General features: G+C 43.4%; 1 protein-coding gene across 3 annotated transcripts; it reads right to left on the bottom strand.

Annotated features, from left to right (window-relative positions):
- Nucleotides 1-1,647: 1,647 nt before the first annotated feature.
- On the bottom strand, nucleotides 1,648-21,067 carry LOC123991500 (low-density lipoprotein receptor-related protein 8-like). Of its 3 annotated transcripts, none has more exons than XR_006830810.1 (4): nucleotides 20,904-21,067; nucleotides 19,801-19,920; nucleotides 1,871-2,020; nucleotides 1,648-1,758 (listed from the first exon to the last, which is right to left on the bottom strand). XR_006830810.1 is itself a non-coding variant. In XM_046293116.1 (3 exons), the coding sequence occupies exons 1-3, from the start codon at nucleotides 21,046-21,048 to the stop codon at nucleotides 19,235-19,237; spliced, it is 357 nt and encodes a 118-aa protein (XP_046149072.1). In that variant the 5' UTR covers nucleotides 21,049-21,067; the 3' UTR covers nucleotides 19,220-19,234. The 3 variants fall into 3 exon arrangements, 1 of the variants encoding a protein (XP_046149072.1); XR_006830813.1 differs by having other exon boundaries at nucleotides 19,807-19,920; XM_046293116.1 differs by lacking the exons at nucleotides 1,648-1,758; nucleotides 1,871-2,020 and adding an exon at nucleotides 19,220-19,326.
- Nucleotides 21,068-22,572: the final 1,505 nt, after the last annotated feature.

The following is a 22,572-nucleotide window of genomic DNA, read 5'->3' as shown; positions in this document are numbered from 1 at the left end:
CAGATTATTGCATGGTATGCTTTTTTCATAACGTTTAAAAATAAATCTGACACAGCGGTTGTATTAAGAACCAGTGTATCTTTAATTATATGTAAAACATGTATCTTTCGTCAAAGTTTATGATGAGTATTTCTGTTATCTGACGTAGCTCTCTATAATTACTCCGGATATTTTGGAGGCATTTCTGAACATGGCGCCAATGTAAACCGAGATTTGTGGATATAAATATGCATATTATCGAACAAAACATAAATGTATTGTGCAACATGATGTCATATGAGTGTCATCTGATGAAGATTATCAAAGGTTAGTGATTCATTTTATCTCCAATTCTGCTTTTGTGACCATCTTTGGTGAAAAGTCAGCTCGGGGGAGCCAATCTTGCAACCTTACAGTTAACTAGTCCAACGCTCTAACCACCTGCCTCTCATTGCACTCCACGAGCAGCCTGCCTGTTACGTGAATGCAGTAGAAGTCACGGTAAGTTGCTAGCTAGCATTAACCTTATCTTATAAAAAACAATCAATCATAATCACTAGTTATAACTACACATGGTTGATGATATTACTAGTTTATCTAACGTGTCCTGGGTTGCATATAATCGATGAAACGCAGGGGGATGATTTAACAAAAGCGCATTTGCGAAAAAAAGCACAATCATTGGACGACAGTACCTAGCCATAAACATCAATGCCTTTCTTAAAATCAATACACGGAAATACAGACTCTTGACAGACTCTTGAAGTTTGCCAAAAAGGAACCGAAAGACTCTCAGACCATGAGAAACAAGATTCTCTGGTTTGATGAAACCAAGATTGAAGTCTTTGGCCTGAATGCCAAGCGTCACGACAGTGAAGCATGGTGGTGGCAGCATCATGCTGTGGGGATGTTTTTCAGCGGCAGGGACTGAGAGACTAGTCAGGATCGAAGCAAAGATGAACAGAGCAAAGCACAGAGAGATCCTTGATTTAAACCTGCTTCAGAGCGCTCAGGACCTCAGACTGGGGCGAAGGTTCACCTTCCAATAGAACAACGACCCTAAGCTTGAGAGGATCTGCAGAGAAGAATGGGAGAAACTCCCCAAATACAGGTGTGCCAAGTACTGAGTGAAGGGTCTGAATATCTATGTAAATGGGATATCAGTTTATTTGAACTACATTTGTAAAAAAAAATATTTAAAATATTTAAAAATTTAAAAATTAATTGAGAAAAAACGATTTAATCAATTATAGAATAAGGCTGTAATGTAACAAAATGTGGAAAAAGTCAGGAGTCTGAATAATTTCCAAAGGCACTGTAAAATGCTGTATTAACTACTTATATAGACTGATAAACTACAAATTAGTGGCCAATGTGTACCTATCACATATCATTTGAATCTTTCCTTACATCTGATTGATATTATATTTTGTACATTTCCACAGATGAGATATATACATACACCATAAGAGACATCTGTGGCATTGTGTGACAAATGCTGGATTAATTGCTAAAAACCCACCTATTTTTTATTTTTTATTTTACTAGGCAAGTGAGTTAAGAACAAATGAACTTAATTGTTACCCAAAAATGATTTTATTGGGATAAAAACTGCTGCACTGAACCTTTAGCTAATAACCACCCTACATTCCACTTCTGCATACTCACCATCACCTGTTGGAGAAACGCAGGTGAAGCTGGGAGAGCCTGTTCCAGAGAAAAGGTATGGCACACACTCATATGGAGAAACTCTACTGGTATTCCCACATACAGCAGAGCCTGGAAACATAAGTGATATACCATCAGTCAAATAACATGACAAACTGGGGTTGACTAAGCATTTGTGCCTTGAAAACATCACACAGTTCACTCCATGGGCTGAAAGACAAACCTTTTGGTTGAAGAACTGGGTGAACGAGTTCACCAGGGAAAGCGTACCAGGGAAAGCGATATTGGGCAGGATGACTCTGTAGAGGCTGCCATTGTGCTTGTCAGCACTACAGATTGAGTGGGTGGCCTGTTCACTCCAGTATACATGTCCCTGATAGAGAAGTGAGAGAGCAGTGAACAAACATTTGGCAACATCCAGAATACCACACTTCAGAGTGTATTAACGTTTACATTTCAGTCATTTAGCAGACGCTCTTATCCAGAGCGACTTACAATTAAGCATAATGTACCAGGTTTTCCACTAGGATTTTGCTTGTGTTTAGCTCCAACTCAAGTCCTTAACGATTACAAGCATACCCACACTATGATGCAGCCACCACTATATGCTTGAAAATATGGCGACTGGTATTCAGTAATGTATTGTATTTGCCCCAAACATAACACTTTGTATTCAGGACAAAGGGTTAATTGCTTTGCCAGTTTTTTTGCAGTATTACATTAGTGCCTTGTTGCAAACAGGATGCATGTTTCGGAATATTTTTATTCTGTACAGGCATCCTTTTCACACTGTCAATTAGGTTAGTATTGTAGAGTAAGTACAATGTTGATCTATCTTCAGTGTTCTATCACAGCCATTCAACTCTAACTTTTAAAAAGGCACCATTGGCCTCATGGTGAAATCCCTGAGCGGTTGCCTTCCTCTCTGGCGTCGGAGTTAGGAAGAGCACCTGTATCTTTGTAGTGACTGGGTGTATTAATACACCATCCAAAGCATAATGAATAACTTCACCATGCTTAAAGGGATATTCAATGTGTGCACACAGTGAGTCCATGCAACTTATTATGTGACTCGTTATTGATATTGGGCAAGATGACTAAAAGAGTATTCCATTTTGCTTCTCAGTACAATACTGACAAAGTCAATGGGCTGTTCACACTAGTAAACACAGAGAGAAGTAGGGGAGCCGTGAGCAGCAGAGTGTATGGAACAGTAGTATTTCCACTGAAATGCCAAACATGCTAATTGCTAACCCGTTAGCTAACATTTTTACAACACCAATAATCAAAAAATATTGATGGATTGATCACAATATAACACTGTTGAAGGTAACATATTTCTTAAACGCTGTTGAATATGGAGATAATACGGGGTGCCACTCTATAAACATGATTTGTTTGTGGGTAATTGTGTGGTCACAGAATGGCTGCCCGTGATTGTAGCCAGGGGAAAAACAGCCGATTGTAGATTTAGTATTGTATGTACAGTGCATAAGATTCACACATGCTATTCCTCCTTCTGTGTCTGTGGGGGGGGGGGGGGTCAAAATGATGTTCTTTATCTTGAGTGGGTGTACCTGCCTGCTGTTGGCCTTACTTGTTTTTAGTAGTTTGCTCCAGTGGCTGGCTGCCACAAACAAACACACGCGAACTGGCTCCTGTCTTGCACCCTGTCTTTCACACATTGATAGCGATCTGGAGCTTGCCATAAAGCAGTGTACAACAGACCCTCCTCACCCCTCTACATTTTTTCAAATCTAAAAAAAAAAAAACATACATATATATATATATATATATATATATACAAATTTTACATACATTTATACACGTATACACGTATACATACATATATATATATTTATGTATGTGTATATATTTGTAAATATATATGTGTATATGTGTATGTGTATATATATATATATATATATATATATATATATATATATATATATATATATACACACACATACACACACACATACACATATATACATACAGTGGGGCAAAAAAAGTATTTAGTCAGCCACCAATTGTGCAAGTTCTCCCACTTAAAAAGATGAGGCCTGTAATTTTCATCATAGGTACACTTCAACTATGACAGACAAAATGAGGGGAAGAAAATCCAGAAAATCACATTGTAGGATTTTTAATGAATTTATTTGCAAATTATGATGGAAAATAAGTATTTGGTCAATAACAAAAGTTAACCTAATTTCAGTTTGTGACAAAACAAGCATTCATTGTGTAGAGAATCATTGTAACATCTAAGCCACTGAAATATTTTCCATAACCAAAATTACTGTATTTTCAGCTGGTCAACAAAATGTAATATAAAAGACGCAAAAACGAAACTTAGGAACATGAAGCATAGAAATAGCGCACAGAAGGGGCCCCCCCGGGTGGCGCAGTGGTTAAGGACGCTGTACTGAACTCTGGATTTGCGGAGGTCCGTGGGGCGACGCACAATTGGCCTAGCGTCGTCCCGGTTAGGGAGGGTTTGGCTGGTAGGGAAATCCTTGTCTCATCGCGCACCAGTGACTCCTGTGGCGGGCCGGGCGCAGTGTGCGCTAACCAAGGTTGCCAGGTGCACGGTGTTTCCTCCGACACAATGGTGCGGCTGGCTTCGGGTAAGAAGCAGTGCTGCTTGGTTGGGTTGTGTATCGGAGGATGCATGACTTTCAACCTTCATCTCTCCAGTAGCTACTGCAACAATTGGATACCATGAAAAAGGGAAAAAATTTAAATAAGAAATAGCGCACAGACTTGTTTACCACGAGAATGAAAGATCCATAAATAACATTCCTATGTGAATTTGGTCGGATCGCACAAAAGTTAAATATTGTAGCTTTAAGGCAATACTTGATTCTCCCTTCACAAAGATGAAAGGCCTGGTAATCATTGCCAGGGTAATGGACTAACTTCCATGATCTGGTGTTGGAGAACAATAAATTTGGATTTCTTATACTTCCTATTCACTAGAGAAATAGTTTACTCCATTAACCCTGATCACAAAAAAAATTACTGCTTCGCTCAACACACCCCTTGTTCAAGCCCTCTGTTCCGTACACATTCACAAGGTCAGAAAAAAAGTTACTTGCAGTAAGCATTGACATTCACATAAAATCACATTAGATAAAGGAAGCTGTCAAGTGGCGCAGATGCCCCACCTTGGGCAGGTTGGTTGGTAAATATTTGAGCTGGGTTACAATTTGACAGGAACCAGATCCAAAGGGAAAATATTTAAAGATATTTTCTGAACCCTAAGTCTTGGTGCAAACAAGAATCAAATCAAATGTTATTTGTCACACGCACTGAATACAACAGGTGTAGACCTTAGTGAATTGCTTACTTACAAGCCCTTAACCAACAATACAGTTTTAAGAAAAATAAAGTGTTAGGTAAGAAAATTGAAACAAATAATTAAAGAGCAGCAGGGGAAATAGGGACAATGCAACTAGACTAGGTAGCCATTTGATTCGCTGTTCAGGAGTCTTATGGCTTGGGTGTAGAAGCTGTTAAGAAGTCTTTTGGACCTAGACTTGACGCTCCGGTACCGCTCTGCTTGTGGTAGCAGAGAAAACTGTCTATGACTTAGGTGACGGGCCGTACGCACTACCCTCTGTAGTGCCCTGCGGTCAGAGGCCGAGCAGTTGCCATACCAGTCGGTGATGCAACCAGTCAGGATGCTCTCGATGGTGCAGCTGTAGAACTTTGAGGATCTGAGGGGGGGATAGGCTTTGTTGTGTCCTCTTCACAACTGTCTTGGTGTGTTTGGACCATGATAGTTTGCTGGTGATGTAGACACCTCAAGGAACTTGAAGCTCTCAGCCTGCTCCACAACAGACCCGTTGATGAGAATGGGGGCGTGCTCGTGCACTTTCCCTGTAGTCCACAATCATCCCTTTTGTCTTGATCACGTTGAGGGAGAGGTTGTTATCCTGGTACCACACAGACAGGTATCTGACCTCCTACCGACAGGCTGTATCATTGTTGTCAGTGATCAGGCCTACCACTGTTGTGTCATCGGCAAACTTGATGTTGGAGTCGTGCCAGGCCATTCAGTCGTGAGTGAACGGAGTACAGGAGGGGACTGAGGTTGCATCCCTGAGGGGCCCCCGTGTTGAGAATCAGCGTGGCAGACGTGTTGTTGCCTAACCTTACCACCTGGGGGCGGCCCATCAGGAAGTTGCAGAGATTCAGTTGCAGAGGAAGGTGTTTAGTCCCAGGATCCTTAGCTTAGTGAGAAGCTTTGAGAGCACTATGGTGTTGAACACTGAGCTGTAGTCAATGAATAGCATTCTCACATAGGTATTCCTTTTGTCCAGGTGGTAAAGGGCAGTGTGGAGTCAAATAGAGATTGCATCATCTGTGGATCTGTTGGGGCGGTATGCAAATTGGAGTGGGTCTAGGGTTTCTGGGATAATGATGTTGACGTGAGCCATGACCAACCTTTCAGAGCTCTTCGTTACTACAGGCGTGAGTGCTACGGGTCGGGAACAGCTGACATTCATGCATGCTTCAGTGTTGCTAGCCTCGAGGCGAGCACAGAAGTAATTTGGCTCGTATCACTGGGCAGCTCGTGGCTGTGCTTCCTTGGAAGTCTTATAGTTTGCCAGCCCTGCCACATCCGACGAGCGTCAGAGCTGGTGTAGTACGATTCAATCTTAGTTCTGTATTGACTCTTTGATGGTTCGTCGTAGGGCATAGCGGGCTTTCTTATAGGCTTCCGGGTTAGCGTCCCACTCCTTGAAAGTGTCAGCTCTACCCTTTAGCTCAGTAGCCTGTAATCCATGGCTTATGGGTATGTACGTACGGTCACTGTGGGGACGACGTCATCGATGTACTTATTGATGAAGCCAGTGACTGATGTGGTGTACTCCTCAATGCCATCGGAAGAATCCCGGAACATATTCCAGTCTGTGCTAGCAAAACAGTCCTGTAGTTTAGCACCTGAATCATCTGATCACTTCTTTATTGACCCGAGTCACTGGTGCTTCCTGCTTTAGAAGATGGAATTATGGTCAGATTTGGCAAATGGGGGCGAGGGAGAGCTTTGTACGAGTCTCTGTGTGTGGAGCAAAGGTGGTTGAGTTTTTTTTCTCCTTTGGTTGCATGTTACATGCTGGTAGAAATGAGGTAAAACAGATGTAAGTTACCCTGCATTAAAATCCCTGGCCACTAGGAGCGCCGTCTCAGGATGAGCGTTTCCTGATTGCTTATGTCCTTAAACAGCTCATTGAGTGCGGTCTTCGTGCCAGCATTGGTTTGCGGTGGTAAATAGACGGCCACGAAAAATATAGATGAAAACTCTTGGTAAATAGTGTGGTCTATAGCTTATCATGAGATACTCTACTGCAGGTAAAGGTCGACCGATTAATCGGAATGGCCGATTAATTGGGGCCGATTTCAAGTTTTCGTAACAATCGGTAATCGGTATTTTTGGACACCACTTTTTTTTTACACCTTTATTTAACCAGGTAGGCAAGTTGAGAACAACTTCTCATTTACAATTGCGACCTGGCCAAGATAAAGCAAAGCAGTTCGACACATACAACAGAGTTACACATGGAGTAAAAAACATACAGTCAATAATACAGTAGAAAAATAAATCTAAATACAATGTGAGCAAATTAGGTGAGATAAGGGAGGTAAAGACAAAAAAAGGCCATTGTGGCAAAGTAAATACAATATAGCAAGTAAAACACGGAATGGTAGATTTACAGTGGAAGAATGTGCAACGTAGAGATAGAAATAATGGTGTGCAAAGGAGCAAAATAAATAAATAAATACAGTAAGGGAGAGGTAGTTGTTTGGGCTAAATTATAGATGGGCATAGGTACAGGTGCAGTAATCTGTGAGCTGCTCTGACAGCGGGTGCTTAAAGCTAGTGAGGAAGATGTGTTTACAGTTTCAGAGATTTTTGTAGTTCGTTCCAGTCATTGGCAGCAGAGAACTGGAAGGAGAGGCGGCAAAAGGAAGAATTGGTTTTTGGGGTGACCATAGAGATATACCTGCTGGAGCGTGTGCTACAGGTGGGTGCTGCTATGGTGACCAGCGAGCTGAGATAAGGGGGACTTTACCTAGCAGGGTCTTGTAGATGACCTGGAGCCAGTGGGTTTGGCGACGAGTATGAAGCGAGGGCCAGCCAAAGAGGGCATACAGGTCACAGTGGTGGGTAGTATATGGGGCTTTGGTGACAAAACAGATGGCACTGTGGAGGCTATTTTGTAAATAACATCGCCGAAGTCGAGGATCGGTAGGATAGTCAGTTTTACAAGGGTATGTTTGGCAGCATGAGTGAAGGATGTTTTGTTGTGAAATAGGAAGCCAATTCTAGATTTAAGTTTGGATTGGAGATGTTTGATGCGAGACTGGAAGGAGAGTTTACAGTCTAACCAGACACCTAGGTATTAGTAGTTGTCCACATATTCATAAGTCAGAACCATCCAAAGTAGTGATGTTAGACGGGCAGGCAACGATCGGTTGAACAGCATGCATTTAGTTTTACTTGTGTTTAAGAGCAATTGGAGGCCACGGAAGGAGAGTTGTATGGCGTTGAAGCGCGTCTGGAGGGTTGTTAACAGTGTCCAAAGAAGGGCCAGAAGTATACAGAATGGTGTCGTCTGCGTAGAGGTGGATCAGAGAATCACCAGCAGCAAGAGCAACATCATTGATGTATACAGAGAAGAGTCGGTCCAAGAACTGAACCCTGTGGCACCCCCATAGGAACTGCCAGAGGCCCGGACAACAGGCCCTCCAATTTGACACACTATCAGAGAAGTAGTTGGTGAACCAGGCGAGGCAATCATTTGAGAAACCAAGGCTGCCGAGTCTGCCGATGAGGATGTGGTGATTGACAGAGTTGAAATCCTTGGCCAGGTCAATGAATACGGCTGCAGTATCGTTTCTTATCGATGGTGGTTAAGATATTGTTTAGGACCTTGAGCGTGGCTGAGGTGCAGCCATGACCAGCTCTGAGACCAGATTGCATAGCGGAGAAGGTATAGTGGGATTCAAAATGGTCGGTAATCTGTTTGTTGACTTGGCTTTCAAAGACCTTAGAAAGGCAGGGTAGGATAGATATAGGTCTGTAGCAGTTTGGGTCTAGAGTGTGTCCCCCTTTGAAGAGGGGGGTGACCGCAGCTGCTTTCCAATCTTTTGGAATCTCAGACGACACGAAAGAGAGATTGAACAGGCTAGTAAAAGGGGTGGCAACAATTTTGGCAGATAATTTTAGAAAGAAAGGGTCCAGATTGTCTAGCCCGGCTGATTTACATTTACATTTACATTTAAGTCATTTAGCAGACGCTCTTATCCAGAGCGACTTACAAATTGGTGCATTCACCTTATGACATCCAGTGGAACAGTTACTTTACAATAGTGCATCTAAATCTTAAAGGGGGGGGTGAGAGGGATTACTTATCCTATCCTAGGGGTAGGGGTCCAGATTTTGCAGCTCTTTCAGAACATCACCTGACTGGATTTGGGAGAAGGAGAAATGGGGAAGGCTTGGACGAGTTTCTGTGGGGGGTGCAGTGCTGTTGACCGGGGTAGGGGTAGCCAGATGAAAAGCATGGCCAGCCGTAGAAAAATACTTATTGAAATTCTCAATTATAGTGGATTTATCGGTGGTGACAGTGTTTCCTATTCTCAGTGCAGAGGGCAGCTGGGAGGAGGTGTTCTCATTCTCCATGATCTTTACAGTGTACCAGAATGTTTTTGAGTTAGTGTTGCAGGACCGCTGACCAATTACGGATGCAGGCAATGAGGCAGTGATTGCTGAGATCTTGGTTGAAAACAGCAGAGGTGTATTTAGAGGGCAAGTTGGTTAGGATGATATCTATGAGGGTGCCCGTGTTTACGGCTTTGGGGTGGTTCCTGGTAGGTTCATTGATCATTTGTGTGAGATTGAGGGCATCAAGCTTAGATTGTAGGATGGCTGGGGTGTTAAGCATGTTCCAGTTTAGGTCATCTAGCAGCACGAGCTCTGAACATAGATGGGGGGCAATCATTTCACATATGGTGTCCAGATCACAGCTGGGGGCAGAGGGATCCATAAACAATGCCTTTCTTTAAAATCAATACACAAGTATATATTTTTAAACCTGCATATTTAGTTAATATTGCCTGCTAACATGAATTTCTTATAACTAGGGAAATTGTCACTTCTCTTGCGTTCTGTGCAAGCAGTCAGGGTATATGCAGCAGTTTGGCCACCTGGCTCATAGCGAACTTGCGTCCATTTATTCCTAACAAAGGCCGTAATTAATTTGCCAGAACTGTACATAATTATGACATAACATTGAAGGTTGTACAATGTAACAGCAATATTTAGACTTAGGGATGCCATCAGTTAAATAAAATACGGAACGGTTCCGTATTTCACTGAAAGAATAAGTCTTATTTTCGAAATTATAGTTTCTGGATTTTACCATATTAATGACCTAAGGCTCGTATTTCTGTGTGTTATTAGGTTATAAGTATATTTGATAGAGCAGTCTGACTGAGCAGCAGCAGGCTTGTAAGCATTCATTCAAACAGCACTTCCGTGTTTTTGCCAGCAGCTCTTTGCAATGCTTCAAGCATTAAATCTGTATCAACGTTGAAAAATCATAATCGGTGGACCTCTAACCTCAGGCGAGCAAAACCTTGAGACCTCCTCAACCAGCTGTTTACAAATATACACAGACCGCCACACCTTGTCTTACCTGAGGCAGCCGTTCTATCTTGCAAATGCAGCGTAAAACCCTGCCAGCTGTATGTTATCCATATCATCGTTCAGCCACAACATTACCGTTTTTAATGTCGTTGGTAGGGTGATCATAGCTTGTCTATTTTGTTATCCAATGATTGTATGTTGGCTAATAGGACTGATGGTAGAGGCAAATTACACACTCGCCGTCGGATCCTTACAAGGCACCCCAACCTACGTCCCCAATATCGCTGTCACTTTCTCATGTGAATGACGGGGATTAGGGCCTTGTCGGGTGTCTGAAGTAAATCCTTCAAGTCCGACTCATTAAAGAATAAAATCTTTATTCAGAAACATTATGCACAAAATAAGATACAAATACACATTCAATAGCACAATTGGTTAGGAAGCTGTAAAGACGTCAGCCATCTCCTCCGGAGCCATTGTGTTTGTGTGGGGTGGAGGTGGTGTTGGTTGAAAGGAAACTGGATGCACAAGGTACTCTTTTGTGTAGGGTTTTTCCTATTCTTACAAGATGTTTTACAACAACAAAAAAGCGCCATTTGTCAGAAATTAAATCTGCTTCACCCATTTGCCTCGTCAATGCTCTCAGGTCATAAAGTACTCACTAGAGGTTGACTGATTAATCGGAACGGCCGATTAATTAGGGTCAATTTCAAGTTTAAATGGAAATTGGTATTTTTGGGGGACCGATTTTGCCGATTAAATTTGTATTTATACCTTTATTTATATAGGCAACCTTTAAGGGATAGGGGGCAGCATTTTCACTTTGGATGAATTGCGTGCCCATGGTGAACTGCCTCCTACTCTGTCCCAGATGCTAATGTATGCATATTATTATTACTATTGGATAGAAAAAAACTCTGACGTTTATAAAACTGTTTGAATTATGTCTGTGAGTATAACAGAACTCATAGGGCAGGCAAACTTCCAAAAAGGAAGTGGAAATTCTGGAGCTGGTTGATTTTCAACTCATCGCCTATTCACATCCAAATAAGATATCGATCTGTTCACACTTCCTACGCCTTCCACTAGATGTCAACAGTCAGTAGAATGTGGAATGAAGCCTCTAGTGTGATGTGGGTTGGATGGCAGCTATTTGAGTCACTGGTCTGGCAGAATGCCAGTTCCTGGTTACGTGCAGTAGTCATTATATCGCCTTGCGTTCCATTACTCTGTAGACAAAAACGAATGCTCCGGTTGGAACGTTATTGGACATATTTACATTTACATTTAAGTCATTTAGCAGACGCTCTTATCCAGAGCGACTTACAAATTGGTGCATTCACCTTATGACATCCAGTGGAACAGCCACTTTACAATAGTGCATCTAAATATTTTAAGGGGGGGGGGTGAGAAGGATTACTTTATCCTATCCTAGGTATTCCTTAAAGAGGTGGGGTTTCAGGTGTCTCCGGAAGGTGGTGATTGACTCCGCTGTCCTGGCGTCGTGAGGGAGTTTGTTCCACCATTGGGGAGCCAGAGCAGCGAACAGTTTTGACTGGGCTGAGCGGGAACTGTACTTCCTCAGTGGTAGGGAGGCGAGCAGGCCAGAGGTGGATGAACGCAGTGCCCTTGTTTGGGTGTAGGGCCTGATCAGAGCCTGGAGGTACTGAGGTGCCGTTCCCCTCACAGCTCCGGGCTGCGGCGTTCTGGATGAGTTGTAGGGGTTTAATGGCACAGGCAGGGAGCCCAGCCAACAGCGAGTTGCAGTAATCCAGACGGGAGATGACAAGTGCCTGGATTAGGACCTGCGCCGCTTCCTGTGTGAGGCAGGGTCGTACTCTGCGGATGTTGTAGAGCATGAACCTACAGGAACGGGCCACCGCCTTGATGTTAGTTGAGAACGACAGGGTGTTGTCCAGGATCACGCCAAGGTTCTTAGCGCTCTGGGAGGAGGACACAATGGAGTTGTCAACCGTGATGGCGAGATCATGGAACTGGCAGTCCTTCCCGGGAGGAAGAGCAGCTCCGTCTTGCCGAAGTTCAGCTTGAGGTGGTGATCCGTCATCCACACTGATATGTCTGCCAGACATGCAGAGATGCGATTCGCCACCTGGTCATCAGAAGGGGGAAAGGAGAAGATTAATTGTGTGTCGTCTGCATAGCAATGATAGGAGAGACCATGTGAGGTTATGACAGAGCCAAGTGACTTGGTGTATAGCGAGAATAGGAGAGGGCCTAGAACAGAGCCCTGGGGGGACACCAGTGGTGAGAGCGCGTGGTGAGGAGACAGATTCTCGCCACGCCACCTGGTAGGAGCGACCTGTCAGGTAGGACGCAATCCAAGCGTGGGCCGCGCCGGAGATGCCCAATTCGGAGAGGGTGGAGAGGAGGATCTGATGGTTCACAGTATCGAAGGCAGCCGATAGGTCTAGAAGGATGAGAGCAGAGGAGAGAGAGTTAGCTTTAGCGGTGCGGAGCGCCTCCGTGATACTGTCATGTTTCCGAACCCATGCTTCGTCCATGAAACAACCCTCAGCCCCAGAGTCTATCAAGGCACTACATGTAGCACCCGAACCGGTCCAGCGTAGATGGACCGACAAAGTAGTACAGGATTTTGATGGAGAGACTTGAGTAGTTGCGCTCACCTGTAGCCCTCCGCTTACAGATGAGCTCTGGCTTTTTACTGGACATGAATTAACAAAATGTCCAGCAACTCCGCAATAGAGGCACAGGCGGTTGGTGATCCTCCGTTCCCTCTCCTTAGTCGAGATGCGAATCCCTCCCAGCTGCATGGGCTCAGTCTCAAAGCCAGAGGAGGGAGATGGTTGCGATGCGGAGCAGGGAAACACCGTTGATGCGAGCTCTCTTCCACGAGCCCGGTGACGAAGATCTACCCGTCGTTCTATGCGGATGGCGAGAGCAATCAAAGAGTCCACATCTGAAGGAACCTCCCGGGAGAGAATCTCATCCTTAACCACTGCGTGGAGTCCCTCCAGAAAACGAGCGAGCAGCGCCGGCTCGTTCCACTCACTAGAGGCAGCAAGAGTGCGAAACTCAATAGAATAATCCGTTATGGACCGTTCACCTTGGCATAAGGAAGCCAGGGCCCTAGAAGCCTCCTACCAAAAACTGAACGGTCAAAAACCCGAATCATCTCCTCTTTAAAGTTCTGGAACTTGTTAGAGCAATCAGCCCTTGCCTCCCAGATAGCTGTGCCCCATTCTCGAGCCCGGCCAGTAAGGAGTGAAATGACGTAAGCAACCCGAGCTCTCTCTCTAGAGTATGTGTTGGGTTGGAGAGAGAACACAATCTCACACTGCGTGAGAAAGGAGCGGCACTCAGTGGGCTGCCCGGAGTAGCAAGGTGGGTTATTAACCCTAGGTTCTGGAGGCTCGGCAGGCCAGGAAGTAACAGGTGGCACGAGACGTAGACTCTGGAACTGTCCAGAGAGGTCGGAAACCTGAGCGGCCAGGTTCTCCACGGCATGGCGAGCAGCAGACAATTCCTGCTCGTGTCTGCCGAGCATGGCTCCTTGGATCTCGACGGCAGTGTAACGAGCGTCTGAAGTCGCTGGGTCCATTCCTTGGTCGGTTCCTTCAGTCATGCAGGTGAAAGAGGACCCAAAAGCGACTTAACAGAAACAGAGTTTATTCAAGTCCAAACAGAAAACGACAAATCCTGAATCCTTAACAGGAAATGTCCAAACAGGGAATAACAGAAATCCTCTAGTCTGTAGAGGGGAATAACAGGAGAAGCGGCCACAGACTGCAGGTCGCCCGGGTAGGCGCAGGCCGTAGCTGACAGAGACACCTGCTCACACGCAGCATCTGATGAAGGCAAAAACACGACAGGACAGGGCGATACACAATCACAGCACGGTGAATTCTAAACAAGGAACCGACAGGACAGGAACGGAACACAAAGGAAGAAATAGGGACTCTAATAAGGGGAAAGGATCGGGAACAGGTGTGGGAAGACTAAATGATGATTAGGGGAATAGGAACAGCTGGGAGCAGGAACGGAACGATAGAGAGAAGAGAGAGCGAGAGAGTGAGAGAGGGAGGGGGAGAGAGAGGGATAGAAAGAGGGAAAGAACCTAATAAGACCAGCAGAGGGAAACGAATAGAATGGGGAGCACAGGGACAAGACATGATAATAAATGACAAACATGACAGATACAGAGAAGAGCAGTCTCAGTTGAATGACTAGTCTTGAAACCTGACTGATTTGGATCAAGAAGGTCATTCTGAGAGAGATAGCGGGAGAGCTGACCAAGGACGGCACGTTCAAGAGTTTTGGAGAGAAAAGAAAGAAGGGATACTGGTCTGTAGTTGTTGACATCGGAGGGATCGAGTGTAGGTTTTTTCAGAAGGGGTGCAACTCTCGCTCTCTTGAAGACGGAAGGGACGTAGCCAGCGGTCAGGGATAAGTTGATGAGCGAGGTGAGGTAAGGGAGAAGGTCTCCGGAAATAGTCTACATATGATAATAACATCCTGAAGATTGATTCTCTACTTAGTTTGACCAGTTTATTCGACCTGGAATATAACTTTTTAAAGTTTTCGTCCGAGTTCGCCTGGACCAGCGCCAGCTTTTGGAAATGTGCTAGCAAAAGTAGCTAATTGGACACTAGTAATGGACATTATGGAACAAAACAACGATTTATTGCGGAAATAGGATTCCTTGCACTGCATTCTGATGAAAGATCAAAGGTAAGGGAATATTTATGATGTAATTTCGTATTTCTGTTGACTCCAACATGGCGGAGAAATATATTTACATCAAATCAAATCAAATCAAATTTATTTATATAGCCCTTCGTACATCAGCTGATATCTCAAAGTGCTGTACAGAAACCCAGCCTAAAACCCCAAACAGCAAACAATGCAGGTGTAAAAGCACGGTGGCTAGGAAAAACTCCCTAGAAAGGCCAAAACCTAGGAAGAAACCTAGAGAGGAACCGGGCTATGTGGGGTGGCCAGTCCTCTTCTGGCTGTGCCGGGTAGAGATTATAACAGAACATGACCAAGATGTTCAAATGTTCATAAATGACCAGCATGGTCAAATAATAATAAGGCAGAACAGTTGAAACTGGAGCAGCAGCACAGTCAGATGGACTGGGGACAGCAAGGAGCCATCATGTCAGGTAGTCCTGGGGCACGGTCCTAGGGCTCAGGTCCTCCGAGAGAGAGAAAGAAAGAGAGAATTAGAGAGAGCATATGTGGGGTGGCCAGTCCTCTTCTGGCTGTGCCAGGTGGAGATTATAACAGAACGTGGCCAAGATGTTCAAATGTTCATAAATGACCAGCATGGTTGAATAATAGTAAGGCAGAACAGTTGAAACTGGAGCAGGAGCATGGCCAGGTGGACTGGGGACAGCAAGGAGTCCTCATGTCAGGTAGTCCTGGGACATGGTCCTAGGGCCCAGGCCAGTTGAAACTGGAGCAGCAGCATGGCCAGGTGGACTGGGGACAGCAAGGAGTCATCATGTCAGGTAGTCCTGGGGCATGGTTCTAGGGCTCAGGTCCTCCGAGAGAGAGAAAGAAAGAGAGAAGGAGAGAATTAGAGAACGCACACTTAGATTTACACAGGACACCGAATAGGACAGGAGAAGTACTCCAGATAAACAAACTGACCCTAGCCCCCCGACACATAAACTACTGCAGCATAAATACTGGAGGCTGAGACAGGAGGGGTCAGGAGACACTGTGGCCCCATCCGAGGACACCCCGGACAGGGCCAAACAGGAAGGATATAACCCCACCCACTTTGCCAAAGCACAGCCCCCACACCACTAGAGGGAAATCTTCAACCACCAACTTACCATCCTGAGACAAGGCCGAGTATAGCCCACAAAGATCTCCGACACGGTACAACCCAAGGGGTGGGGGAACCCAGACAGGCCGACCACAACAGTGAATCAACCCACCCAGGTGACGCATCCCCCCCCAGGGACGGCACGAGAGAGCCCCAGCAAGCCAGTGACTCAGCCCCCGTAACAGGGTTAGAGGCAGAGAATCCCAGTGGAAAACGGGGAACCGGCCAGGCAGAGACAGCAAGGGCGGTTCGTTGCTCCAGAGCCTTTCCGTTCACCTTCCCACTCCTGGGCCAGACTACACTCAATCATATGACCCACTGAAGAGATGAGTCTTCAGTAAAGACTTAAAGGTTGAGACCGAGTTTGCGTCTCTGACATGGGTAGGCAGACCGTTCCATAAAAATGGAGCTCTATAGGAGAAAGCCCTGCCTCCAGCTGTTTGCTTAGAAATTCTAGGGACAATTAGGAGGCCTGCGTCTTGTGACCGTAGCGTACGTATAGGTATGTACGGCAGGACCAAATCAGAGAGGTAGGTAGGAGCAAGCCCATGTAATGCTTTGTAGGTTAGCAGTAAAACCTTGAAATCAGCCCTTGCTTTGACAGGAAGCCAGTGTAGAGAGGCTAGCACTGGAGTAATATGATCAAATTTTTTGGTTCTAGTCAGGATTCTAGCAGCCGTATTTAGCACTAACTGAAGTTTATTTAGTGCTTTATCCGGGTAGCCGGAAAATAGAGCATTGCAGTAGTCTAACCTAGAAGTGACAAAAGCATGGATTAATTTTTCTGCATCATTTTTGGACAGAAAGTTTCTGATTTTTGCAATGTTACGTAGATGGAAAAAAGCTGTCCTCGAAATGGTCTTGATATGTTCTTCAAAAGAGAGATCAGGGTCCAGAGTAACGCCGAGGTCCTTCACAGTTTTATTTGAGACGACTGTACAACCATTAAGATTAATTGTCAGATTCAACAGAAGATCTCTTTGTTTCTTGGGACCTAGAACAAGCATCTCTGTTTTGTCCGAGTTTAATAGTAGAAAGTTTGCAGCCATCCACTTCCTTATGTCTGAAACACATGCTTCTTTTACATCTGAGCGCCGTCTCAGATTATTGCATGGTATGCTTTTTTCATAACGTTTAAAAAGAAATCTGACACAGCGGTTGTATTAAGAACCAGTGTATCTTTAATTATATGTAAAACATGTATCTTTCGTCAAAGTTTATGATGAGTATTTCTGTTATCTGACGTAGCTCTCTATAATTACTCCGGATATTTTGGAGGCATTTCTGAACATGGCGCCAATGTAAACCGAGATTTGTGGATATAAATATGCATATTATCGAACAAAACATAAATGTATTGTGCAACATGATGTCATATGAGTGTCATCTGATGAAGATTATCAAAGGTTAGTGATTCATTTTATCTCCAATTCTGCTTTTGTGACCATCTTTGGTGAAAAGTCAGCTCGGGGGAGCCAATCTTGCAACCTTACAGTTAACTAGTCCAACGCTCTAACCACCTGCCTCTCATTGCACTCCACGAGCAGCCTGCCTGTTACGTGAATGCAGTAGAAGTCACGGTAAGTTGCTAGCTAGCATTAACCTTATCTTATAAAAAACAATCAATCATAATCACTAGTTATAACTACACATGGTTGATGATATTACTAGTTTATCTAACGTGTCCTGGGTTGCATATAATCGATGAAACGCAGGGGGATGATTTAACAAAAGCGCATTTGCGAAAAAAAGCACAATCATTGGACGACTGTACCTAGCCATAAACATCAATACCTTTCTTAAAATCAATACACGGAAATATATATTTTTAAACCTGCATACTTAGCTAAAAGAAATCCAGGTTAGCAGGCAATATTAACCTGCTTGTGTCATTTCTCTTGCGTTCATTGCACGCAGTCAGGTTATATGCAACAGTTTGGGCAGCCTGGCTCATTGCGAAATAATTTGCCAGAATTTTACGTAATTATGACATAACATTGAAGGTTGTGCACTGTAACAAGAATATTTAGACTTAGGGATGCCACCAGTTAGATAAAATACCGAACGGTGCCGTATTTCACTGAAATAATAAATGTTTTGTTTCGAAATTATAGTTTCCGGATTCGACCATATTAATGACCAAAGGCTTATATTTCTGTGTGTTATGTTATAATTAAGTCTATGATTTGATAGAGCAGTCTGAGCAATGGTAGGCAGCAGCAGGCTCGTAAGCATTCATTCAAACAGCACTTTCGTGCATTTTGCCAGCTTCTCTTCGCAAGCACAATGCTGTTTATGACTTCAAGCCTATCAGCCTAATGGTTGGTGTAACCGATGTGAAATGGCTAGCTAGTTAGCTGGGTGTGCGCTAATAGCGTTTAAAACGTCACTCGCTCTGAGACTTGGAGTAATTGTTCCCCTTGCTCTGCAAGGGCCGTGGCTTTTGTGGAGTGATGGGTAATGCTGCCACGAGTGTGGCTGTTGTCGATGTGTTCCTGGTTTGAGCCCAGGTAGGGGCGAGGAGAGGGACGGAAGCTATACTGTTACAATGGCAATACTATAGTGTCTATAAGAACATCCAATAGTCAGCCAAAGGTATATGAAATACAAATGCTATAAAGAGAAATAGTCCTATAAATACTATATTAACTACAACCTAAAACCTCTTACCTTGGAATATTGAAGTCTCATGTTAAAAGGAACCACCAACTTTCATATGTTATCATGTTCTGAGCAAGGAACTCAAACGTTAGCTTTTTTACATGGCACTTATTGCACTTTTACACCCCCAACACTTTGTTTTTGCATTATTTAAACCAAATTGAACACGTTTCATTATTTATTTGAGGCTAAATGGATTTTTATTGATGTATTATATTAAGTTAAAATAAGTGTTCATTCAGTGTTGTTGTAATTGTCATTGTTACAAATAAATAAAAATCGGTATCGGCTTTTTTTTTAGTCCTCCAATAATCGGTATCGGCGTTGAAAAACCATCATCGGTCGACCTCTAGTACTCACGTCATTCATATCAGTGTGATGGTGCAAACATATGAGATCAGTAAGGTGCTGTATTTAGCAGCTCACTCCCCAGGTAGCATTTGCCATCACCTTTAGCCTTGCACTCCCCTGTCGCAGGAGAAAGTTCCGTTGACATGTACACATAGTTGATTGCAGACGTCAGTGTCGAGGCATGTGTCAATTTCTGAGAAAAGGGTGGGTATTTCTTAATCATTTTAATAGGATATGTCTGATTGGAAAACATCTACTTTTCACCCTCTATGCCTGCGTTCACACAGGCAGCCCAGTTCTGATATTGTTTCCACTAATAGGTCTTTTGACCAATCACATCAGATATTTTTCAGAGCTGATCCGATTGGTACAAATACCAATTAGTGAAAAAAAAGTCAGAATTGGGCTGCCTGTCTAAACGCAGACATAGATAGAACACAAATGTAAATACAATGTCACATACTTTGAAGTACAGTCTATCACAAGCTTAATTTGAGACATTAAAATCAACCAATTATCACAGATTCATTGTAGTGCACTGCTGCAACCAATGACTTAGGCCATTAGTTTTTCAACAAACACATGACTTGGTCACTTTAACTTGGTCACATCACATGGTCAGGAAAAACTCTGGGCCCTATCAATGACTCTCGGACATGCCACTCACCCTCACATTTGGTGTCGTGCACCAACCTCATGCCAGCAGGACAGTCACAGAGGAAGACAATCGGCAGGTCTACACACAGGTGAGAACAGCCGCCATTGCTCACCAGACATTCATTCTGATCTACATAGGGAGAGATAGGGTCAGTGACAGGGAAGAGTGAATACAGGACCAATCCAGGTGTATTTATTCATTTTTGCACCCCATTATTTCTACTTTGCACATTCTTCCACTGCAAATCTACCATTCCAGTGTTTTACTTGCTATATTGTATTTACTTCGCCACCATGGCCCTTTTTTGCCTTTACCTCCCTTATCTCACCTCATTTGCTCACATTGCACTTATTTTTCTACTGTATGTTTGTTTTACTCCATGTGTAACTCTGTTGTTGTATGTGTCTAACTGCTTTGTTTTATCTTGGCCAGATCACATTTGTAAATGAGAACTTGTTCTCAACTTGCCTACCTGGTTAAAAAAAGATGAAATAAAAACAAATCAATCATTCCAATTAGTCAACCAACGGTTTGCTATAGCAGCTAGACACACACATATTTAAAGATTGTGATAAGAGAAATTACCTATTCAAATGGAAAACTGACTACTGTCTATAAGGGAATGCATTACAGGATGTGAAACAGAGCTCGTTTGTACTTTCATAGCACACGGATCAAAAAATATCTGCTTGATAGAGAATTTAAAGTGCTTTTAGTCAAGGGCTAGACTTAGTCTGTGTCCGGGACACAGGCCCTTATCAAAAGCATTACATTTTTATGGGAAACAAACCAGCTCAAAAGACTATTAGTCACAGTAAACAGTGAAGAGATCAGTGTTTACTATATACACACACAACACACTGAATTCTTACTATTTATTTAATTACTGAAAGCATAATTAAAGGAAATAATCATAGGTCCACTGTGTCTGTAAAAGGAACAAGTAGGAGTGAGGAGTGAAGTTCTTTTGCCCTCTGCTGGTCTATAAGGATGAGAGCAGCAGAGCATGGTTGTGTTCAAATTAGACAAGTCCAGGGGGTCCCTGTTTCAGTCTGTATTCTTCCGTTTTCTGCCTAATGATATAGATGTAACAAAGTGTCAATAGTTCTCACCACAGTCGTCCTCGTCGCTTGCGTCAGCACAGTCCGGCAAGCGGTCACACCTCCAGGAGTGAGGCATACATTGGCTGTCCCCACAACTGAAGTCAGAGCTGAAGCAAGTGTGAGGGGCCCTCTGGAATTTAAGAAAATGTTTCATTTGTGCAACGGCTTATTGAATATGGCCCTGTGTTTATGATTATGAAAGAGGCTCGTAAAATTGGATTGATGAACGGAATGTGCACTTTGTTCATACACTGACGTTGAGCATGTGTAACTTGAGCCCAACCCAGGTGGCAGAGGTATCCTCTTTTCCTTAGCTCTTACCACAGGTGTCCTTGAACTCGTCAGAGCCGTCATGACAGTCCGCGGTGCCGTCACAAAGAGCACTCTGGGAAATGCAACCTCCATCTGTACACAGACACCCTGGGCAGGTCCCTGAAACAGTCACAGTTACAAAATTGTCATACGCAATTATTACCTTCTCTCAATAAATTGTATATACATGTGATCTGGATCATAGTGCACAATAGCAAAACGTTTTGGAATGGAAAACAAAAGATAATTTCTTATTTGACAAGTTCATGTAGTCTCTCCCCGTTTTGGTCTGTTTGGTGTCTAGTGAACCCAATCCAGATCGTACAGTGATGACACAGGTGTACAGCCCTACAGTATCCTCCAGCAAAAATGTCACAACTGATATGGCCAAGCACTAAAATCAGCAAACTCAAACCCTGGACTTCGACATCCCCGTTACTGGACAAAATCAAGTTAGTACAGGTACACGCTGTACTGGGGCATTCAGTCTCCCCTATGATCCACTGGTCTTTAACAAGGTAAACCCCCTCCACTGTCACTCCCTGCTGCAGAATTCATCACTGCCATCCTCACAATCACCGTCCCTGTCACACACACCCAGAGGCCGAGGATACATCTTCCATTCCTGCACTTGAACTGGCACTGTTCAGTGCCTACAAATGGATAAATGCCTATAATGGGCCTCTGTACGCCTATGTAGAAATTCCATTCAATATAATTTAGAACATTAACAATGTCTACACTGTACTTCTGATCAATTTGATGTTATTTTAATGGACAAAAAAATGGACAAAAAAGTGCTTTTCTTTCAACAACAAGGACATTTCTAAGTGACCCCAAACTTTTGAACGGTAGTTTATAACTGGAAATATCACATTTACATCAGAATTCAGACACTTTACTCAGTACTTTGTTAATTTAATCTATTTTAGAATAAGGCTGTAATGTAACAAAAATGAGGAAATAGTGAAGGGGTGTGAATACTTTCCGAATGCACTGTATGTACTGACATGTACTGTATGTACTGACATGTATATGTAACTGATAGATGCACAAACACACTACATGTTAATGTTTTTAAATGTATGTCAAATGTAAAAGTATTTTGCTGTAATGTATGGTTTGTTATACAGTGGGGCAAAAAAAGTATTTAGTCAGCCACCAATCGTGCAAGTTCTCCCACTTAAAAAGATGAGAGGCTTGTAATTTTCATCATAGGTACACTTCAACTATCACAGACAAAATTTGAAAAATAATCCAGAAAATCACATTGTAGGAATTTTAATGAATTTATTTGCAAATTATGGTGGAAAATAAGTATTTGGTCACCTACAAACAAGCAAGATTTCTGGCTCTCTGTTAAGGT

Source organism: Oncorhynchus gorbuscha, linkage group LG02 (genome assembly GCF_021184085.1).
Source record: "Oncorhynchus gorbuscha isolate QuinsamMale2020 ecotype Even-year linkage group LG02, OgorEven_v1.0, whole genome shotgun sequence".
Lineage (NCBI taxonomy): Eukaryota > Metazoa > Chordata > Actinopteri > Salmoniformes > Salmonidae > Oncorhynchus > Oncorhynchus gorbuscha.
Note: the sequence above shows the minus strand (reverse complement) of the source record. Positions and strands in the feature narration are given on the sequence as shown.